The following is an 18895-nucleotide window of genomic DNA, read 5'->3' on the forward strand; positions in this document are numbered from 1 at the left end:
CCCCGTGTCCCCGCGCCCGTGGCCGCGCTGCACGACGGCCGAGCGGGTAACGCTTAGCGGGCCGTAAAAATAGCAGATTTGGCGATGGAGTGACTTTGCAAAGATTCGCACGGGCTTTGAACTGCGGCCCCTCCCTCCTGCCCGCGATAGCGGGTAAATAAACACTCACCCAATAATCTCATTCTTGGAGTTCTTCTTCATCCGCTCCGTAAAACGAAACAGATGGGCACGGAGCTGCGCCTCCAACCCCGGCACCGGCAGCGCCCGGCCCCGCCGGGACCCCCGGGGATGTCCTGCTCCCTGCGGGGGTGTCCTGGGCCCGGCAGCGACCCAAGGGAGGGCTGCGGTGCTTTGCTCCCTTCGCCTCTGTTCTGTGCACGGGGATCTGTGTGCGTGCACGGGGTGAGGTTTGCTAGCGCTTTGCACGAGGGGATTTGCACGGGGGTGAATGAGGCTGAACGGGGGGACCGGCACCCCCGCACAATGCTGGCCTCCCCGCGGCCCCGTCCTATTGCAGGGCACGAAGCTGCTCCCAAAATGGCCTCCCCAGCGCCGGGGGTACACGGTGCGCAACGGCCGTGCGCCGTGCTAATTGTGCAAGGAGCGTGCGCCGGGCGGCGTGCTTCAGTCGTGCAAGGAGCGTGCACCGTCCTCGTGAGCGGCGTGCACGGAGCGGCGTGTGCCGACGCGGCAGCCCCTGCTCTGCTCCGTCCTCCCCTTCCCTCCGTCAAAAGACGACAGATTGCAAGTGGCACTTAGCACGGAGAGGCTGCCTTGTGATTACCCATCGGATAACATTTTAATTGTACTTCTGGCACTCTGTCAAGCTAATTTGAACGGCGTTTCAATATTACAGCATTTATTTAGTGCCATAACAATATGGATTAATCTTAAATTATAACGGCGAGGAAATTATATTACACTTATTTCCTATTTGCCAAATATTTAAAGGGGCCACGTTGGGTTAAAAAGCGCTTTGCACGGAGGGGAGTGCGATGCGTTGGGGGGGGGCATCCCCAGCACCACCCAGCAGGGACCCCAGGGCCAGGAGTGGCACCTCTGGGGCTGGCTGGAGGACATGGGTTTATTAATGACCGTGGTGTTGTCGCTGTGCTGGGATGAGGATGGGGGGTTTCCCCAGGGAGGGGTCCAGAGCCCTGCTGTGCTCTCAGCCCCATGTGCCACGTCCGCCATGTGCTGTCCCGGTGACCCCGGTGCCGGTGGTGGGAAGGTTCCCTCCATCCCCACGTCTCGGCGTGCAGCCCCGGCCTCGGCCCCGCTAGGAATGTTCCAGCCCTGAAATAGCCGAGGGAGTAACCCTACCCCACGGGGTGTGCACGTCGCAGCCGCGCACGCGGGGCAGCCCCGGGGACACCGCGGTGACAGCATCCTGGGGACAGTGCCCCTCTGCCAGCCCCGTGTCCCTGTGCCCCCGCTGCATCGTGGGGGGGGCTGGGTGGAGTGACCCTCGTTCGGGGCCATGGTGTGCGTGACCCCCGTGCCTTGGTGGGGTTGGGAGCAGTGGGGCGTGGGAAAAGCTGGGGCCTTCCCGTAGAGGGAGGGAGGGAGGGAGGGAGGGAAGCTGCGTGGGAGCAGGGCCGGGGACCCCCTCCCTTTCCCGGCAGCGCTGCTTTGGTCGTGTGCCCGTGGCCCCGCGCCCCGCTCCGGGCGGGCGCCCAGCAAGCGGCTCGGCCGGAGCAGATGTGGCCGGAGCGCTCCCGCGGCCCCGCTCGCCGCCGGGGGAAACTTTTCCATCTTCCCAACGCATTCCCATCTGCGCCGGGCGCGGGGGCGAAGCGCGGCGCTGGGGGGGCTCACACCCTTCCTGACCCCCCGGTGCCCGTCCCTGCGGGTCGCGCTGAGGCCGGGCGCACTCAGCACTGTGGTGACCCCGGTGGTGGCTTGGGGCTGTCCTGCAGAAAAACCCCCGCGCTCCCCCCGGGCTTCCCGGCCCCCGCGGTTTGGCCCGGGATCAGAACGGGATCAGAACGCGGCGCGGTGTGCTCTGCTTTTAACCCTTTCCTCCGTCCAGTCCAGCTCCGTCTGGGGGAACCCGAATCCAGCTGTACCTCCCCACCGCCTCCTGTGCCTCAGTTTCCCTGCCCACGCTGCGGGGGCGGTGGGACACGAGTGGCCGTGGGCTGTGCCGTGGTTGGCACAGATGCGGGCGCACCGGGGATGACCCCACAGCCGTGCCCTGCGTCCCGGCCCCGCCGGCTGCCGGCGTGGGGAGTTCGGTGCCGGTGCAGAGCCGGGAGCGGTGCCCGTGGGGCTGAGTCACAACGCTGGCCCCGGGGTACGGGGAGCGATGCCAGGGAGTTCCCGGCCGTGGGGCTGCGGGATGGCACCCGCCGCCTTGTGCTGCGTGGCTGTGGGGCGAGATGAGTTCTGCGCGGCCTCAGCTCCCCCTCACCCCGCAGCCCCAGGCTGGGAGAGCCGAGGCCGTGGGAAGGGCTTCGAGCCGAGCCGAGCGTGCGAGCGGGGTGGGAACGTGGGGGCCCGCGTGTGCCTGGGGACCCATCCGTGCCAGGGGGCGTGAGTCATGGGTGGGACGCGCAGGGAGGGTGCGCTCCGGCCCCGCGTGTGTGTGCGCCGTGTGTTTTTTACAGCCTGTTTCACAGCTTCCAGAAAAGGCTCCTTCTGGAACCCTCGGCTTCCTGCCGAGCTCGCTGCATCGCCGTTCCCAGCTCCGCGCCACGGTCCCTCTGCTCCGTCACCGCAGTGCCGCGTCCCAGCCCGGGTGTGGGGGCCGTTCCCAGGGCCGTGGCGGGCTGCGGCCGTGCCCCCGACCCACGCGGCCCCGACGGCGGGCGCAGGAAGGAGCGAGCTGCCTGAAACCACATCCCCGACACTCATCCCAGAGGCATCCCGGCGGGATTAGCCGGGGAGCGTGGGCAGGCTTAGAGAGCAAAGCATCACTTCCTGCCCCGGCCGGGCGGGCGGCCAGCCCCGGTCCTCTGCGCCGAGCCGTGCCGAGCCGAGCCGAGCCAGGGAAGGGCCGAGCGGCCACGGCCCCGCCAGCCCACGTCGGCAAACACATGCAGGCAGGAGCGGGGCCAAGCGCGGAGGGGCCGCTGGCTACCGGCTGCGATGTTTCCACCATGACCTCACAGCTTGGCCCGCAGAACGGGGCAGGGGTGTCCCTGTGGGGCGCTCGGTGCCCCCATGCCGCAGGGCGGGGGCTGCCCTCTGCCCTCCGCACCCTCCCGGTGCGGTCTCCCCGCACACGCGTTGCATGGACACACACATGCACGCTGACGTGCAGCGCCCGGTGCGCTGGAGTTGCTGCAAGGAGCAGTGCCCTGGTCGCAGGCGGCTGTCCCCATGTCCCCAGCCTTTGTGTCACCGCCTCCCGGCCGACTGCTGCTGCTGGCAGCTGACCCACTGGGAGCAGCGTGGTCCTGTGTGCCCTGTCTGCCTGGCTCGGTGCAGCATGGAGTTGCCCACAGCAGCTCGGTGCTGGGGTCACAGGAGCTGCATGCGTGTGCATGGGATGCACACATGAGGGCAGGGCGTGGGCGCTCCTTGCGCAGCTCTGCTGTGCCTTGCACACCCCAGTGCGTGTGTGAGCTGCAGTCACACGGGGCAGACGTGTGGTCAGGTGTGCGTGCACGAGGTGCGTGTGCGCACAAGCAGCGTGCGTGCGCAAGGGGTGTTGCACACGCGTGGCCCTACAACAGGTGTCTGTGCACAGGTGTGCAAGCACAGGGGGTGAGTGACTGTACCAGCGCAGCGGGAATCGGGGATGTGTGTGCAAGGGGGGGCTCGGGGCACCCCCTGACTGTCTTCTCTCACCCCGCAGCAGGGAGCGGACTGATGGGGAGCGCACCCGCCTCGTCCTTCATGGGGAGCTTCCTGAGCGGCAGCCTGGGCTCGGGGGCCCCCAGCCACCCCTCGGGCCCCGCCGCCTCCCCGCCAGAGCCAGCTTTCCGCGGGCCGCACTCCGGAACCTCCCAGATCTGGTTCTCACACTCCCATGAAGGTGAGTGGGTACCTGGGTGCCGTGCAGAGGGGATCGTGCCCCACAGAGCCCCCTCCCGGGGTGGGACGAGGCTTGGTGTGCTGCGTGCCGGGGGTGTTGGGGGGCTGCAGATGAGGATGCTGCCCCACAGCACTGTGCACCGAGCTGAGCTGAGGCCCGGCCAGCTCCTAGCCCTGGTGGGCACTCAGTGCGGTGCTGAGTCCCAGAGGTGCACGTGGATGCTGGAGGTGCTGCGGGACCCCTGGGTGCTGCATGCGCAGTGGGGAGCTGGGATGATGGGAACCACCGCTGTGCCGTGATGAGCTGCAGCTGCGGTTCATCGGGGCTGCGGTGGGAGGGAGCGGCCCTATGGTACCCCCCCTCCCCCCCCGGCACACCACTGGCCCGACCCCACCTGAGCGGGGGCCGACAGAGTTAAGGCGCGGGGCGGTGGTGCTGGCGCGGGGCCCTGGCTCCCGGCCCAGCTGGTAGTTTGAGCGGCTGCCAGCTGGCTGCCGGCGTGCCGGGGCCTGCGTGCCGCGCCGGGGGGGCCGGGGGGGGCCGAGCAGCGCACGCGGCTGACGGACGGCTCGGCCGGGCTGGGGAGCTCCACGCTGTGCCGGCCCCCCCTCCGAGCAGGGGATGTGTATAGGGAAGGGGTCACGGCCCCTGCGTGGCGAGATGAGGGCAGAGCGTGCACAGAGAGGTGCACGTGTGGCACACGTGTTTGCATCACGATGGGTGGCACCGTGCAATGAGCTGCCCCCTGACTGCTGCACCCCCCGCAGCCCCGGGGTACCCCCGCTTCTCTGGGAGCCTGGCATCCACCTTCCTGCCCATGAGCCACCTGGACCACCACGGGAACAGCAACGTCCTCTACAGCCAGCACCGCTTCTACGAGAGCCAGAAAGGCAGGTACCGGGGAGGCACCGGGATGGCACTGGGGATGGCACTGCGGTGCCTGCCGGGGACTCATCCTGGAGCATAGGGGACTGCAGGGCCTGGTGCTGTGTGCAGGGGCTCAGTGCCCATCCCTGGTTGCCCCCAGGGGGCTGGTGCTGGAGCAGGTGCCGGGTGCCCGGGGATGGAGCGGGGCCGTGGGTGCGGGGTGGTGGGCACCCGTCCCAGCCGCCGCTCTCGCTTTTCAAAATATTGTGGCGGGCGCTTAATAGGGAACATTGTTTGGGTGGGTAATGGAGCTAATTAGGCCGTGCCTTTCCCTGTGCTCCTCCCCTCGTTAGTGGGGCGCTGGCACGGCCGCGGGCGCACACGCTGCGCTGCGCTGGGGGGGCTGACCCGCTCCCCCGCCCCACAGATAACTTCTACCTGCGCAACCTGCCCGCCCAGCCCGCCCTGCTCCCCGCCGGCCACGGCTTCCCCGGCATCGCCCGCGCCGCCCCTGGCCCCCCCGCCGGCTCCTGCAGCCGTGAGCGCGACGCCGGCCCCTTGCCCAAGACCCCCAAGGACTACGACCGCTTCCTGGCGGCCAAGGAGAAGGCGAGCAAAGCGGACGGCAAGGAGCGGGTGCCGGAGGACGATGGCAAGGAGCGGCACCGCGCCGTGCTGCCGGTGCCACCCGAGGGGCACTGCAAGGAGGGGCTGCCCCCCCGGGCGGGCGCCAAGCACCTGCCCTCCTGCCTGCTGGGTGCCAAGGGGCTGGAGGGCGACGGCCGCGCCGCGCTGCCCAGCTGTGCCGGCAGCGCTCTGCCCCGCGCCGTGCGCTGCGCCAAGGAGCCGTGCCGCGAGCCCGCCGCCCCCGAGGCCCCCCCGGCGTACGGCGAGTGCCTGGAGCGGCGGCAGATGCTGCACCACGCCGTGTCCTACGCTGTGCCCGCCGGTCCGGCCCCGCTCGGCCCTGCGGCTGCCGGTTCCTTCCCCTGTCTGCAGCTGCACGCCGGCCCCGACGTGCTGTGCCCGCTGCCGGAGAAGGGCGGGCGGGAGCTGAAGCTGAGCGGTGCCACCTTCGTGCCTTCGGTGGGACACCTGACGGACAAGAGCCGCTCCTTCCAGGTGGCGGCCGAGGGCTGCGGGATGGAGCGCGCCGAGGGCAAGGAGCGGCACGGTGACGCCGAGGGCCCCGGCGCTGCCTATGGGGCTGCGTTCCACCACGGCAAAGCCGAGGGCAAAGCCGAGCGCAGGGTGGAGTGGGGCGGCCACGGCGCGCGGCTGAAGGGCTTGGAGTACCTGGGGGGCGGTGGCGGGGGGGCGGCCGAGGGGACCCCCTATGCCGCCCTCGGCCCCCCGCCCAAGGGTGCCCTGGAGAAGGGGTACTTTGAGGTGCCGCCTGCCCCCGACTGCGCCCGTGCCCCACACCACGGCGAGCCGCTGGGCGCCAAGCTGGGCCCCTCCTGCTGCACTTTAGAGAAGGGCCCCAAGGAGCCCCCCCCGCAGAAGGTGGCGCGGATCCGGCACCAGCAGCACGGCACCGGCGCCGAGGCGGAACAGTCCGAGGGTCAGCGCAAAGCTCTGGAGCTGAACTCGCTGGGCTACACCGCGCCCCCCCTGCCCCCCTGGGGCGTGCAGGGCCAGGGCCCCCCCATGGGCATGGCGGAGGAGAGGAAGGGCTCCTACCTGGACCCCTTCGGCACGGGTCTGCAGCAGGCTGCACTGATGACTCAGGGCTCGGTGCTGAGCCAGGACATGCCCACCCCCCCGGACGAGGTCTCGGCCATGAAGAACCTCCTCAAGTACAGCAACCAAGCACTTATCGTGGGCCAGAAGGCCGCTCCCTTCGTGGGGCTGGGCGGCATCAAGGGCAGCTGCGCCCATCAGGACGCCAAGTTCCCCCCCCCGGCCAAGGGGCAGCCAGAGCTGCCGGACTGCGCCCGCAGCCGTGAGCACGAGCTGGGGCACGGCGAAGGTGAAGTGCGGCAGCCGCCCGTGGGCATCGCCGTGGCCGTGGCACGGCAGAAGGACACGCTGAGCCGCCCCGAGCCCTCCTACGGCAGTGGGTCCAGCCGGCAGGGCAGGACAGCTGCTGGCATCAAAGGTAGGGGCTGGGGGGCCTGGGGGCCGGGGGTCCCTTTGGGGCTGTGCTCACCTCTCCGTTCTCTCGCAGCTGGCGCTGCGCGTCCCATGCACGTCATCGACCTGGAGGCAGAGGAGGAGCGGGGACGGCTCTGCGAGGAGCGCCTGGGGCTGCCGGGACGAGAGCTGCTGCTCCAGTGAGTGCCACACCACGGGGGGGTGGGCATGGGGTGCCCCGTTGTGTGGCTCGGTGCCACTCGGTGCCGTGTGCCGCTTCCCCACGGTCCGTTTCTCCCCGCAGGGACAACAAGGAGCTGGTGGAGTTTGCGCGGATGCACCCCTCGGGGGGGTGTCCCGGAGACCTCACCCCCCACCTGATGATGGCGGGGGGCTCCTCGCTGCCGGCGGGGCAGCTCGGGGGGGACCCGGCTGCCCACGCACACCCGGCTCACACGCACTGGCTGCCCCGCACCCGCAGCCCCTCCATCTGGATGGGGGGGCACTCCTACGGTCGGTGCCACAGGGGGGACATGGGAGCATGGGGCTGCCCCCCTCACCCCACTGCTGACAGCCCCCCTTTGCCCCTCCCCTCCCCCCCAGGCATTGGCCACCCCGCGCTGCACCAGAACCTGCCGCCCGCCTTCCCTGCCTCCATGCCCAGCACCATGCAGCCCGTCTTCCCCCTCTCCCAGGAGCCCCCCACCCAGCTCGTCATCCTGCCCACCGAGCCCCCCGCCCACGGCACCCCCCACACGCTGGGTGAGGCTGGTGGGTGTGGGGGGAGTGACTGCGGGGCACCCTTGCTTTGTGCTTGGGGGCGGGGGGGCCTTGGGGTAATGCTGGAGGTGCAGGGGGAGAGATGGGGTTCTGGGGGTGCACCTTTAGGGCCTGCAGGATGACCCCATCCCAGGTCCTCATCTGTGCTGGGGTGGATGCGGACATTGACAATGTGGGAGTCCACGTGGGTGCAGTTGTGGTGCAAGGACGGGAGATGGGGGCTCCCTTTGGGGGGTGCAGGGTGGGAGGTGGGTTCCTGGGGCTGCACCTTTGAGGTCTGCAGGGTGGCCCTCTCTTGGGTTCGTGGTTGACTCCTCCCCCCCCGTTGCTTGCAGCTGATGTGATGGACCAGGCGTCACTGTGGCCCCCCATGTACCCAGGCCGGGGTCCCGGCGCCCACCTGCAGCACACGGGGCAGCTGCCCGTGTACTCACGCTCCCAGTTCCTGCGGCAGCAGGAGCTCTACGCCCTGCAGCAGCAGCGGGCGGCCCAGGCCCTCGAGATCCAGCGCCAGGCTCACGTCCAGGTGCCATGGGGCTGTGAGGGGGACGTGTTGATGTGTGGGGGCTGCGTTGGGGTGGGACGTGGGGCTGGGATGCAGGGCTGGGGGATGCTGCTGGGTTGAATGCAGGGCTGGTGTGGTGAGGTGGGGTGCTGCTGGGTGGGGTGCAGGGCTGGATGTGGTGCAGGGACGCATGCTGATCTCATCCCCCGCAGCGCAAGCCGGAGGAGCAGCCCCTGGAACTGGAGGACGTGGGTCCCGAGAAGCCCCTCAAGCCCTCTCACAAAGCAGTTGCCTTAAACCCCCCAGCCAAGGGCATGTCCTCGGCGGCACCTGGGCCCCCCAAGCTGTCCCCTTGCTGCCACTCCCCGGCCCTGCGGCACCCGGCCAAGTGCCCCGTGGCGCTCCCCACGGCCCCCTGCACTTTACCCGTCTGCCCCACCGCCAGCTCCGCCGTGGCCCCGCGCTCCCCGGCTGACAGCCCCGTCCCCGTGCAGAGCAAGGGCAGCGACGGCGAGGACAAGCGCGGGGAGGGACAACCACCCCGCGACTACCCCAAGTCCCTGGAGCCAGGTAAGGGGCACGGCAATGAGGAGGAGGAGGAAGAGGTGGGGCTGGGCACTGAGCTCACACTGAGCATCGCTCGCTCCCCACAGACCTGCCCCCCGGGTACAGCTACCCTGCGTCCAGCATGGGCTTCTCGGAGGTGCCCCCCGCAGAGCCCGCCGACCCCGACACCATGCAGGCGGGTTCCCCGCCGGCTGAGCCCGAGCAGTCACGGACCTTCAGCCCGGCTGAGGAGCCCGGAGCTGCACGGGAGCTGCCGTCCGCGGGGGCTGCAGCCGAGGGTCCGGGCGCCGTGCTGCACCGCCACCACCTGCTGCTGGCACCGGCACCGGGCGCTGTGCCCGGAGAGGAGAACTTCGGGGCGCGCAGGGAGGCGGCGGCGGTGCTGGAGCAGAGCTCGGTAGAGCAGCAGCACCCGGTGCCCACGGGGGGCTCCTCTCCACTATGCCCCCCCGACGCCGAGGAAGAGGAGGAGGAGGAGGAGGAGGAGGATGAAGAAGAGGAAGAAGGCGACAGTGAAGGCTCAGGGCCGGAGGGCAGCTGTGATGAGGAAGAGGAGGGCGACGGCCCCGACCATGCACCCAGCAGACAGCAGTGCTGCACAGGAGGGCTGGAGGCTCTCATCGCCGCCGGCATCGACCTGGGGGAGCTGCCAGCGCTGGGGTCCCCCAGGGAGCCCCCCCCGGCACCCCCCTCTCCTGCACCCTGCGCCGTGGGGCTGCCCGGCATCGCGCTGCTCAGCGAGCTGGCCGAACTGGAGCTGCGCCAACGCCGCTGCGACTTGGCCATGGAAGGTGAGCGGCCCCGTGTGCCCCCTCCCCATTGCTGTGCCCCTCGGTGCCCCCCAGGGATGCTCTCTGCGGTGCATGCAACATAGAGGTCGTGCAGCGGAGGGGCTGCAGCACGTGTGCAGGGCTGTGCTGTGCAGCAGAGGAGGGGCTGCATGCACGCTCGCAGTGTGCATTCACAGCGCAGGGCCATGTGCGTGCAGTGCTGGCAGTGCAGGGCTTTGTGTGCCTCCACAGCACAGGGCTGCATGCACGAGCTGCACACGCCCTCAGTGCAGCACTGTGCACATATTTGGAGAGCAGGACCGTGTGCGTGTTCCTGCTGCAGTGCTTGTGTGTGCTTGGCCTGTGTGTTTGCAGTGCAGGCCTTTGCGCATGTTTCCACCATACATTTGCAGTGCAGGGCTTTTTGCATGCTTGCACCATCTATCTGCAGCTCGGGGCTTTGTGTGTGTTTGAACCGTGTCTTTGCTGTGTGCTGGGCTGCATGCGCCTTTTGCACGCGGTGCGCAGCAGCAGCAGCACGGTGCCCGACAGCAGGGCCCTGCTCGCAGCCCGGGGCCGTCTTCGGGGCTCTGCTCCAGCGCTGGCTCCAGGCAGGCGCCGGGATTCCCTCCCAGCTCGGCTTCCCCAGGGAATCCCGGGGGCCCCGGCAGGGAAGGCCCTGGCACCTCCCCAGCGCCGCTGCAGCGGGCGTGCGGCCGCGGGGCCCTGCGTTCTCGGTGCCGTGCTGTAGGGCTGCGGGTCTGTGCGGGGGTCATGGAGTCCCCATGGAGCCCCCTCCCCACCCTGGCCTTGGCTCTGTGCACCGATGAGTTCATTGCTGGCTGCTGCCATGCACCCATCCCCGCAGCGCCTTGGGGACACGCTGTGCCCTTTGTGCCGTCCCCGTGCTCTGTGGATGCGCCGTGGCACTGTGTGCACGCAGCGCCCCATGCCCCACAGACCCCTGCTCGCCCTGCGTAGCCCCAGGGTTCCCCAAAACCCCTGGGGGTGCTCCCCGAGCCCACCCGTGGGTGCTGCCCCCACACATGGGATTGGTGCCGCTCCACTGCTGTGTGCACTGGGGTGGGATGGGGGGGTCCCGCTGCGTCCCCGCTGATCTCAGCTCTCGGCAGGGGAGGACGAGGACCTGCTGGCCTTCAACCTGCAGAACCTGGCCACGGTGGCGGCCGCCTGGTCGCTGGTGGAGGCGGCCAGCCGGGAGGGCAGCCCCCCCGCGCTCAGCCCCCTGCCCACCTCCCCGCCGCCCCGCGCCCGCGTGCCGCGCCGCAAGTACACCTGGACCCCCAAGACCAAGGCGGTGAGTGAGCATCCCCGCACCACCGCACCGTGCCGGGTGAGCCGTGCCCGGGGCGAGCGGCCGTGTCCCCGTCCCCAGGTGTGCCCGCTGAAGGCGGCCATCGAGCAGCTCAACACGCAGGAGGTGGAGGTGCGGATGCGGCTGGCTGAGCTGCAGCGGCGCTACAAGGAGAAGCAGCGCGAGCTGGTGAAGCTGCAGCGGCGGCACGACCACGAGTATGTCCCCGTCCACCTCCTCATCCCACATCAGGGCGGGGAAGCCCTGGGTTCAGGGTCAGGGTGGGGGGTGGGTGACGTGGCTGTCACCGGTGCAACAAGCGTGGGGCGGTGCTCGGTGCGGCGGCACTCATCAGTGCAATGAGTTCAGGGCCGTGCTCGGCCCGGTGGTATCGCAGCTGGTGCTCAGCTGTGTGATGAGCTGGGGGCCGTTCTCAGCCCGGCGGCATCACTAAGGGTGGCACTCACCGGTGCAATGAGTTGGGGGCCGCGCTCAGCCCAGCGGCGCGATGAGTTCGGGGCCGTGCTTTGCATCGCAAAGGCAGCGCTCATCGGTGCACTGAGTTCCGGCCGTACTCAGCCCGGCTCAGGCTGCCCCCGGTCTCGCCCCGCGGCTGCAGGCGCGACGAGAGCTCGCGGAGCCCGGCGCGGCGCGGGCCGGGGCGGCCGAGGAAGCGCAAGCACTGCAGCACGCTGGGCCGGGCCGAGAGCCGCAAGGTCAAGTGAGTGAGCGGGGGGCACGCGCCCGCCTGTCCCCGCGGTGGGGACAGAGGGGACCGGCCCTGGGCGGGGGGTGGCGGGGCCGTCCCCGGCTGCGGGGGGGCTCCATCCCGGGGCCTCCCCCCGCCCGGACGCGGGAGCAGCGTTGCATAAAAGCCTCTTTATCTGCGCTGTATAAAGTCATTGGTCACGCTGCAGTGGTGTTCATTGCTGCCGGCGCTTTATTATTATCCATTAGCCGCCCGGCGCAGTCGTTTTCACACTCACGGGCCCTGTATAATTGTCCTTCTCTGCTACAAATTGCCTCTCCCGACAGGCCCATTTGCATAAATCCTCCGAGCTAGTCCAAACACGATTGGAGTGTGTGTGCGCGCGCGGCATCAGGCCCGATGATTTGGTAATAATAGTTAAATCTGCACTAAATGGTTCCTTCAATTAAGACGGAGGGAAAAAAAAAAAACAAAAAAAAAAGAAAACAACAAAAAGAAAACCCGTAATCTGGAGGTTTTGTGTCACAAAAGCGTTTCAGCGAGCGGAGGTCGTGGGGGGAAAATAGCCAAGGGGTGTGCGGGGCTCGGGGGGACGGTGGGTGCCCACGGCGCGCTCCCGCAGGGCGGTGCAGAGCAGCCTGTCCCTGCTGTGCGCCGAGCTGCGCGCCGAGCCCCAGCCCAAGAAGAAGCGCAGCAAACTGGAGCAGCAGTACGGAGCCATGGCGGGGGCTGCGGTGAGTGCATCCCGCTGCGGGGCCGGGCGCTGTGGGGCTGGGGGGTGTTGCTGCCCATCCTGAGCGTGCCTTGCACCCCTCGTGCAGGAGAAGGTGCGGTGCAAGAAGAGCGGCGCGCAGAGCAAGCTGGCCTGCAAGGTGGCTCACAAAGTGTCGCAGCTGAAACAGAAGGTGAAGAGCAAAGGGCTCCCCGCCGGCATCAGCCCCTTCCGACGGAAAGAGCCCAACCCCGGCGGCCGCATCCAGAAGAAGCTGTCCCGCCCCAAGAGCTCCAAGGGCACGGCCAAGTACCAGCCCCAGGAGCCCGACCCCTGCGACGTCCCTGGCTTCAAAGGTAAAAGAGGAGTAGGGGTCTGGCGTGGGGCTGGGGGTGTCCCACGTGGGGCTGTGGGGTGGTCCTGCATGGGGCTGGGTTGTCCCACGTGGGGTGGGGATGGCCCCACTGGGGGTTGGGGGTGTCTGACATGGGGCTAGAGGGGATCCTGCTTTACTTGAGGGGGTCCCACACGGGGCTGGGGGCATCCAGTGAGCTGCACAGCATGGGGAGGGTTCGTGGAGTGAGGGGCTGGGATTGCTGCAATCCAGGGACTGTTGCAGTGGGGTTCATGCTGCAATGTGGGGGGTGCACACACAGCTCAGGGACCGCTTGTGCCCGGGTACCCCCTGGGCTGGGATCCCTCTCTCACCCTGCAGAGCACAGGGGGTGCTTGGGGCCACCATCCATGGGGCACAGGGGGTCCCTCAGCTCTGTCTCCCCACCGTGCAGATGGGCACAACGAGGACTCAGACAGCGATGATGGGGACGAGGAGCCCGGCCTGGCCCTGCTGCCCTCGGTGCCCATGGCCGTGCTGGGGCCCTCCCCGTCCTCCGTGGTGAAGATGGAGGCCAACGAGAAGGCAAAGAAGAAGAAGGAAAGGCAGGGGCTGCTAGGTAACGGGACGCGGGGGGATGGGCTCGGGGGGATCCCTGGGTGGTGCTGGGGGGAGCTGATCCCCGTGCCCCCCACCCCCCAGGACCGTGCCGCCTGGGCAGCCCTGAGGGCGAGGTGAAGATCAAGCGACGGCCGGGCAAGCCGGGGACCGGCAAGCTGGAAAAAGTGCCGGCACGGCGCAAAGCGGGCGGCTGCGAGGAGGGGGGCAGCAAGAAGAAGCTGAAGGCGAAACCCAAAGAGAGCATCCGGGCAACCGGCCCCGGCGGCCCCAGCTCCGCCGCCCCCCCCTCCGCCTGCAGCCTGTTCGGCGCTGCGGACCCCCGGCACTTCGGGGCGAGGGAGGACAGTGCCCGGCTGGCCAGCGAGCGGCTCAAGAAGGCCACGCGCAAGAGCAAGGTGCTGCAGTCAGCGCTGCGGGTGAGTGCGGGGCCGGGGGGTGCAGGGGGGCTGGGGGGGGGCAGTGCTGTTGGGGATGGCAGAGGGACTGCGGGGTGCGGGGCCTGGGGGTGCTCCCATGGGGCTGGGAATGGCAAAGGGACCGCAGGGTGTGGGGTTTTTGAGGGCTGCGGGTGTTGGTGGGATGCCGATGGCACTGCGGGGCTGGGGTAGGGCTGAGTGCTGGGAATGCCCCCTGCAATGGGTCTGAGCCCCCTGTCCCCACGCCGCAGCGGAAGAACGGGGCCCTCTCGCTGGCCCTGTCGCCCCGGAGTGCCAAAACCATCTTGAGCAAGGGCAAGAAGCTGGGCAAGGTGAAGAGCAAAGTGGCCGGCAAGCAGGTGAGCAGCCCCCCCGAACGGCGTGCCTCCATCCCCGTGCCCCCCGCCCGCGCTGAGCTCCCATCCCGCAGTGCAAGGGCCGGGCGGTCAGCAAGCTGCTGGAGAGCTTCACCGTGGAGGACGACTTCGACTTCGACGACAACAGCAGCTTCTCAGAGGAGGAGGAGGAGGGCAGCACGGGCGGGCGCCGCTCCCCCCCGCCCCACACCTGCGCCATCCAGAAGGAGGACCTGCGGGACGGGCTGCACATCCTCATCCCCAAGGAGGACAGCCTGCTGTACGCCGGCAGCGTGCGCACCATCCAGCCCCCCGACATGTGAGTGGGGCCAGGGGGCTGCAGGGTGGGGGGCTGCAGGGTTGGGGGGGGCAGTGCTGAGCCCCTCTGTGCCCCTGCTCTCCAGATACAGCATCATCATCGAGGGCGAGAGGGGGAACCGGCAGCGCATCTACTCACAGGAACAGCTGCTGCAGGAGGCGGTGAGTGGGGAAGGGGATGGGATGGGGATGGGGATATGGATGGAGATAGGAGTGGTGACAGGGACAAGGATGTGGACATGGAATAGCTTGGAATGGCATGGGATAGGATGGAATGGAATGGCGTGGGATGGAATAATTCGTTTGAAAGGCACCTTCAAAGTTCGCCTAGTGCAAATGTCCAACCTCTTCAGGTTAAAGGGATGGGGACGGGGGAATGGCAATGGGGACAGGGATGGGGAAGGGGACAGGGCTCACGCAGCCTGGCACTGCCCGCAGGTCCTGGACGTGCGGCCGCAGTCACGGCGCAGCCTTCCTCCTGGCACCCGCGTCTGTGCCTACTGGAGCCAGAAGTCGCGCTGCCTGTACCCGGGGAACGTGGTGCGAGGTGAGGGGCGGCGGGGGCGGCAGGGGGGCGGGGGGCACGGCCCTGCCCAGCCCCGGCCCCACGTCCTGCCCTGCCGCAGGCTCCTCCAGCGACGAGGAGGAGGACGACCCCGAGGCGGTGATGGTGGAGTTCGACGACGGGGACACGGGGCACATCGCCGTGTCCAACATCCGCCTGCTGCCACCCGACTTCAAGATCCAGTGTGAGTGGGATGGGGATGGGATGGGGACAGCAGGAGGGGGCGTGGGGACAGCTCTGAGCCCTGCTCTGCCCGCAGGCACAGAGCCATCCCCTGCGCTGCTGGTGTCCAGCTCCTGCCGGCGGAACAAGCGCTCCTGCGCTGACGTGGCCCCTCCTGGCGAGCTGCCCCCCGGGCTGTGCACCGAGCGGCACGACGGCCCCAAGGGCCCCAGGAGTTCGGGCAAGAAGGCGGTCGGCAAGGAGAAAAGCGGTATGGGGTGGGGGGGGCAGAAGTATGGGGTGGCTGGGAATCAGCCACCGTGAGTGAGGGGGCATTGCGGGGGAGCGGAGTGGGGCAGAGGTGAAAGCGTGGGGCAGGATGGTGGGATGTCAGAGTTGGTGGGGTGCAGGGGGATAGAGGAAGGTGGGAGGATGGTGGCGTGGAGGAGGGGAGCAGGAGGCAGGGAGAAGGGATGCAGGGAGATGGGCATGGGAGGGATATGGTGGGATGCACGGAGAGATGCAGGGATGCAGGAGGGGGGGATGCAGGAGGAGGGGAGGCAGGAGGACATATGGAAACAAGGCCCTGACCACTGTCCCCCCCTCCCCAGGCAAAGCCCTGGAGCTGCTGTCGGGCAGCCGTGCGCCGGCGCTGGGCGAGCCGCTGGGGCGGCGGGGGGGCCCTCTGCTCAGCTGGTCGGCGGTGGCACAGACGAAGCGGAAGGCGGCGAGCAAGGGCACGGCCGTGCTGCAGAACCTCTTCCAGGTGAACGGCAGCACCAAGAAGCTGCGTGCCAAGGAGGCCCTGTTCCCCGTGCACCACCACGTCGCCGCTCCCGTCTTCGGCAACGGCTTCGGGGCCGACTCGTTCAGCCGCATCGCCAGCTCCTACGCGTCCTTCGGGGCCGGCGCCGGGCTGGTGCTGCCGGCCGCCCAGAAGCTGCTGCGCTGCAAGAAGGCGGAGCGGCTGGAGGCCGAGATGGGCAAAGGCAGCCGGCGCAGGGCGGGCGGCGAGTTCTTGGTGAAGCTGGACCACGAAGGGGTGACGTCCCCCAAGAACAAGAACTGCAAGGCCCTGCTGCTGGGCGAGAAGGACTTCGGGGCCAAGCTGGAGCGGCCGCTGGCCAGCGGCTACGCGCACTCGGCGCTGGGCAAGGAGAGGAAGGGGCGGGCGGCCGTGCACCCGCTGCCCGTGGGGCTGGCGCTGCGGAAGTACTCGGGTCAGGCCGAGTTCAGCCTGAACTGCGACAGCGACTGCCACAGCTCCTACTCGGACATGGACGAGGAGGAGGAGGCGGGCGGGCTGGGTGCCGACGTGCCGTCGCGCTTCATGACCCGCCTGTCGGTGTCCTCCTCCTCCTCGGGTTCCTCCACCTCCTCCAGCTCCGGCTCCATCTCCACCTCCAGCCTCTGCTCCTCCGACAACGAGGACTCGTCGTACAGCTCGGAGGACGAGGACTCGGCGCTGCTGCTGCAGACCTGCCTCTCGCACCCGGTGCCGGCGCTGCTGGCGCAGCCCGATGCCCTGCGCTCCAAGGGCTCCGCGCCGCAGCGCTGCTTCCTCACCAAGGCGGCCGCCGCCGGCCCCAAGGCCAAGCTCAAACGCAAGGAGGCCCTCAGCTTCTCCAAAGCCAAAGAGTTCTCCCGGAGGCAGCGGCTGCCCTCGGTGGAAAACCGGCCAAAGATCTCCGCCTTCCTGCCTGCGCGCCAGCTCTGGAGGTGGTCGGGGAACCCCACGCAGGTACGGGTGGCCCCAGTGGGTGCAGAGCAGTGAGGCACTCGGAGGGAGTGCGTGCAGCGTGGGGCAGGGGGTAGGGTGTGTGGGTGCAGAGCACGTGGAGCAGTGTGCTTGGTGCATGGCTCAGAGTCTCAGTGCAGGATGCGTGGATGCGTGGCAGGATGCAGGGGGCATAGAGCGGAGCGCTTGGAGCGTGGTGCAGGATCTGTAGGTGTGCAGGGGCACGGCAGCATGCAGGGTGCATGGAACAGTGTTCAGAGCGTGGTGCACAGAGTAGGGTCTGTGGGTGCACGGAGCACGGTGTGAGGGGCAGGATCTGTGGGTGCAGGGTGCTTTGAGCAGATGGAACATGGGGCGTGGTCTTGTGGGTGCGCAGTTGCATGGTGTGTGGAGCATAGTGCACTGGGCATGATCCATGGGTGCAGGGTGCTTCAAGCAAGCGCATGGAGCGTGAGGCACAAGCTGCGGGTGTGCAGACGCATTGCAGGGTGCACGGGGCAGGATGCTGGGTTTGTTGAGCTTGGGGCATAGGGCATGATCTGTGGCTGCATGGCAAGATGCAGGGTGCATTTAACAGCATTCAGAGCATGGTGCAGCCTTGCTGTGTGCGTGGAGCAGAGTGCTCAGTACATGGGTAAGAATTTCTGGGTGCAGGGTACGTAGAGCATGGCAGGGTGTGGAGTGCTTGGAGGATGGGGCACGGAGCAGAATGCTCAAGTGCATGATGCATGGAGCAGAGTGCATGGGTGCACGGGGGTAGGATGCATGGAGCAGAGTGCATGGAGCATGGTGCAGGGTATGTGAGCGCATAGGGGCAGGGTGGATGGAGGGTGCTGTGGGATGCGTGGGGCCGGGGTGCTCAGTGCCCTGGCCTTGTGCTCCCTGCAGCGGCGGGGCATGAAGGGGAAGGCACGGAAGCTGTTCTACAAGGCCATCGTGCGGGGCAAGGAGACGCTGCGCATCGGGGACTGCGCCGTCTTCCTGTCGGCCGGGCGGCCCAACCTGCCCTACATCGGGCGCATCGAGAGCATGTGGGAGTCCTGGGGCAGCAACATGGTGGTGAAGGTGAAGTGGTTCTACCACCCCGAGGAGACCAAGCTGGGCAAGAGGCAGAGCGATGGCAAGGTGAGGGGTGGGACAGGGTGGGGTGGGCACAGGTTTGGGGATGGGATGGGATGAATGGAATGGAATGGAATGGAATGGAATGGAATGGAATGGAATGGAATGGAAGGGAATGGAAGGGAATGGAAGGGAATGGATTGGGATGGGATGGGATGGGATGGGATGGGATGGGATGGGATGGGATGGGATGAGCACAGATTTGGGGATGGGATGGGGATAGAATGAGATAGGAATGGAGATGGGCACAGGTTTGGGGATGGGATGGGATAGGATGGGATGGGCACAGACTTGGGGATGGGGATGGAATGAGATAGGAATGGAGGTGGCCACAGGTTTGGGGATTGGATGGGAAGGGATGGGGATGGGCACAGGTTTGAAGATAGGGATGGGATGGGGATGGGATGGGCACAGGCTTGGGGATGGGATGGGATGGAGACGGGGCAGTGAGTGACAGCGTGTGACCCCGCGTCCCCGCAGAACGCGCTGTACCAGTCGTGCCACGAGGACGAGAACGACGTGCAAACCATCTCCCACAAGTGCCAGGTGGTGGGCAGGGAGCACTACGAGCAGATGACCCGCAGCAAGAAGTACCAGGACCGCCAGGACCTCTATTACCTGGCGGGCACCTACGACCCCACCACCGGCCGCCTCGTCACCGCCGACGGCGTGCCCGTCCTCTGCTGACCCACGGGGACACGGGGAGGGGGCACGCAGCCCCCCGCGCCCCCCCGGCCATTATGCAAAGCCCGGCCCGGCCCTGGGGCTGCGTGGGGGGGGGGGGCTCCCGCACAAGCCATACTTTCCCTTAGTACCTCTGACTGTTTGCCAGCAGGTAAAGCAGAAATCAGGTGTGTTGTTCTATTTATTTTTTGGCGTGTAAATATTGTTATTATTATTTCTTCCCGGGAAGTTTTATGGAGAAAAAAACAACAAAAAAAAAGAACAAAAAAAGAACAAAAAAAAAAAAAAAAAAAAAAAAA

General features: G+C 67.8%; 1 protein-coding gene across 4 annotated transcripts in view; it reads left to right on the forward strand.

The window, feature by feature from the left end:
- The window catches only part of BAHCC1 (BAH domain and coiled-coil containing 1), a 22024-nt gene extending 3169 nt beyond the window's left edge, over positions 1–18855 (forward strand). Inside the window, exons 2-26 of one of the 4 annotated variants that reach the window (XM_021414877.1) lie at positions 3803–3982; positions 4750–4872; positions 5277–6950; positions 7020–7125; positions 7230–7438; positions 7529–7696; positions 8041–8231; positions 8423–8780; positions 8864–9568; positions 10681–10865; positions 10944–11080; positions 11482–11583; positions 12194–12305; positions 12393–12639; positions 13072–13236; positions 13320–13654; positions 13906–14013; positions 14085–14329; positions 14415–14490; positions 14767–14875; positions 14955–15077; positions 15153–15326; positions 15667–16796; positions 17682–17918; positions 18393–18599. In XM_021414877.1, the coding sequence (XP_021270552.1) occupies positions 3803–3982; positions 4750–4872; positions 5277–6950; positions 7020–7125; positions 7230–7438; positions 7529–7696; positions 8041–8231; positions 8423–8780; positions 8864–9568; positions 10681–10865; positions 10944–11080; positions 11482–11583; positions 12194–12305; positions 12393–12639; positions 13072–13236; positions 13320–13654; positions 13906–14013; positions 14085–14329; positions 14415–14490; positions 14767–14875; positions 14955–15077; positions 15153–15326; positions 15667–16796; positions 17682–17918; positions 18393–18599 (7406 nt within the window). Of the gene's footprint in view, positions 1–3802; positions 3983–4749; positions 4873–5276; positions 7126–7229; positions 7439–7528; positions 7697–8040; positions 8232–8422; positions 8781–8863; positions 9569–10680; positions 10866–10943; positions 11081–11481; positions 11584–12193; positions 12306–12392; positions 12640–13071; positions 13237–13319; positions 13655–13905; positions 14014–14084; positions 14330–14414; positions 14491–14766; positions 14876–14954; positions 15078–15152; positions 15327–15666; positions 16797–17681; positions 17919–18392 lie in introns of all 4 variants that reach the window. The other 3 variants (XM_021414878.1, XM_021414875.1, XM_021414879.1) reach the window with 3 other exon arrangements.

The sequence above is a fragment of the Numida meleagris genome, chromosome 17, assembly GCF_002078875.1.
Source record: "Numida meleagris isolate 19003 breed g44 Domestic line chromosome 17, NumMel1.0, whole genome shotgun sequence".
Taxonomy (NCBI): Eukaryota; Metazoa; Chordata; class Aves; order Galliformes; family Numididae; genus Numida; species Numida meleagris.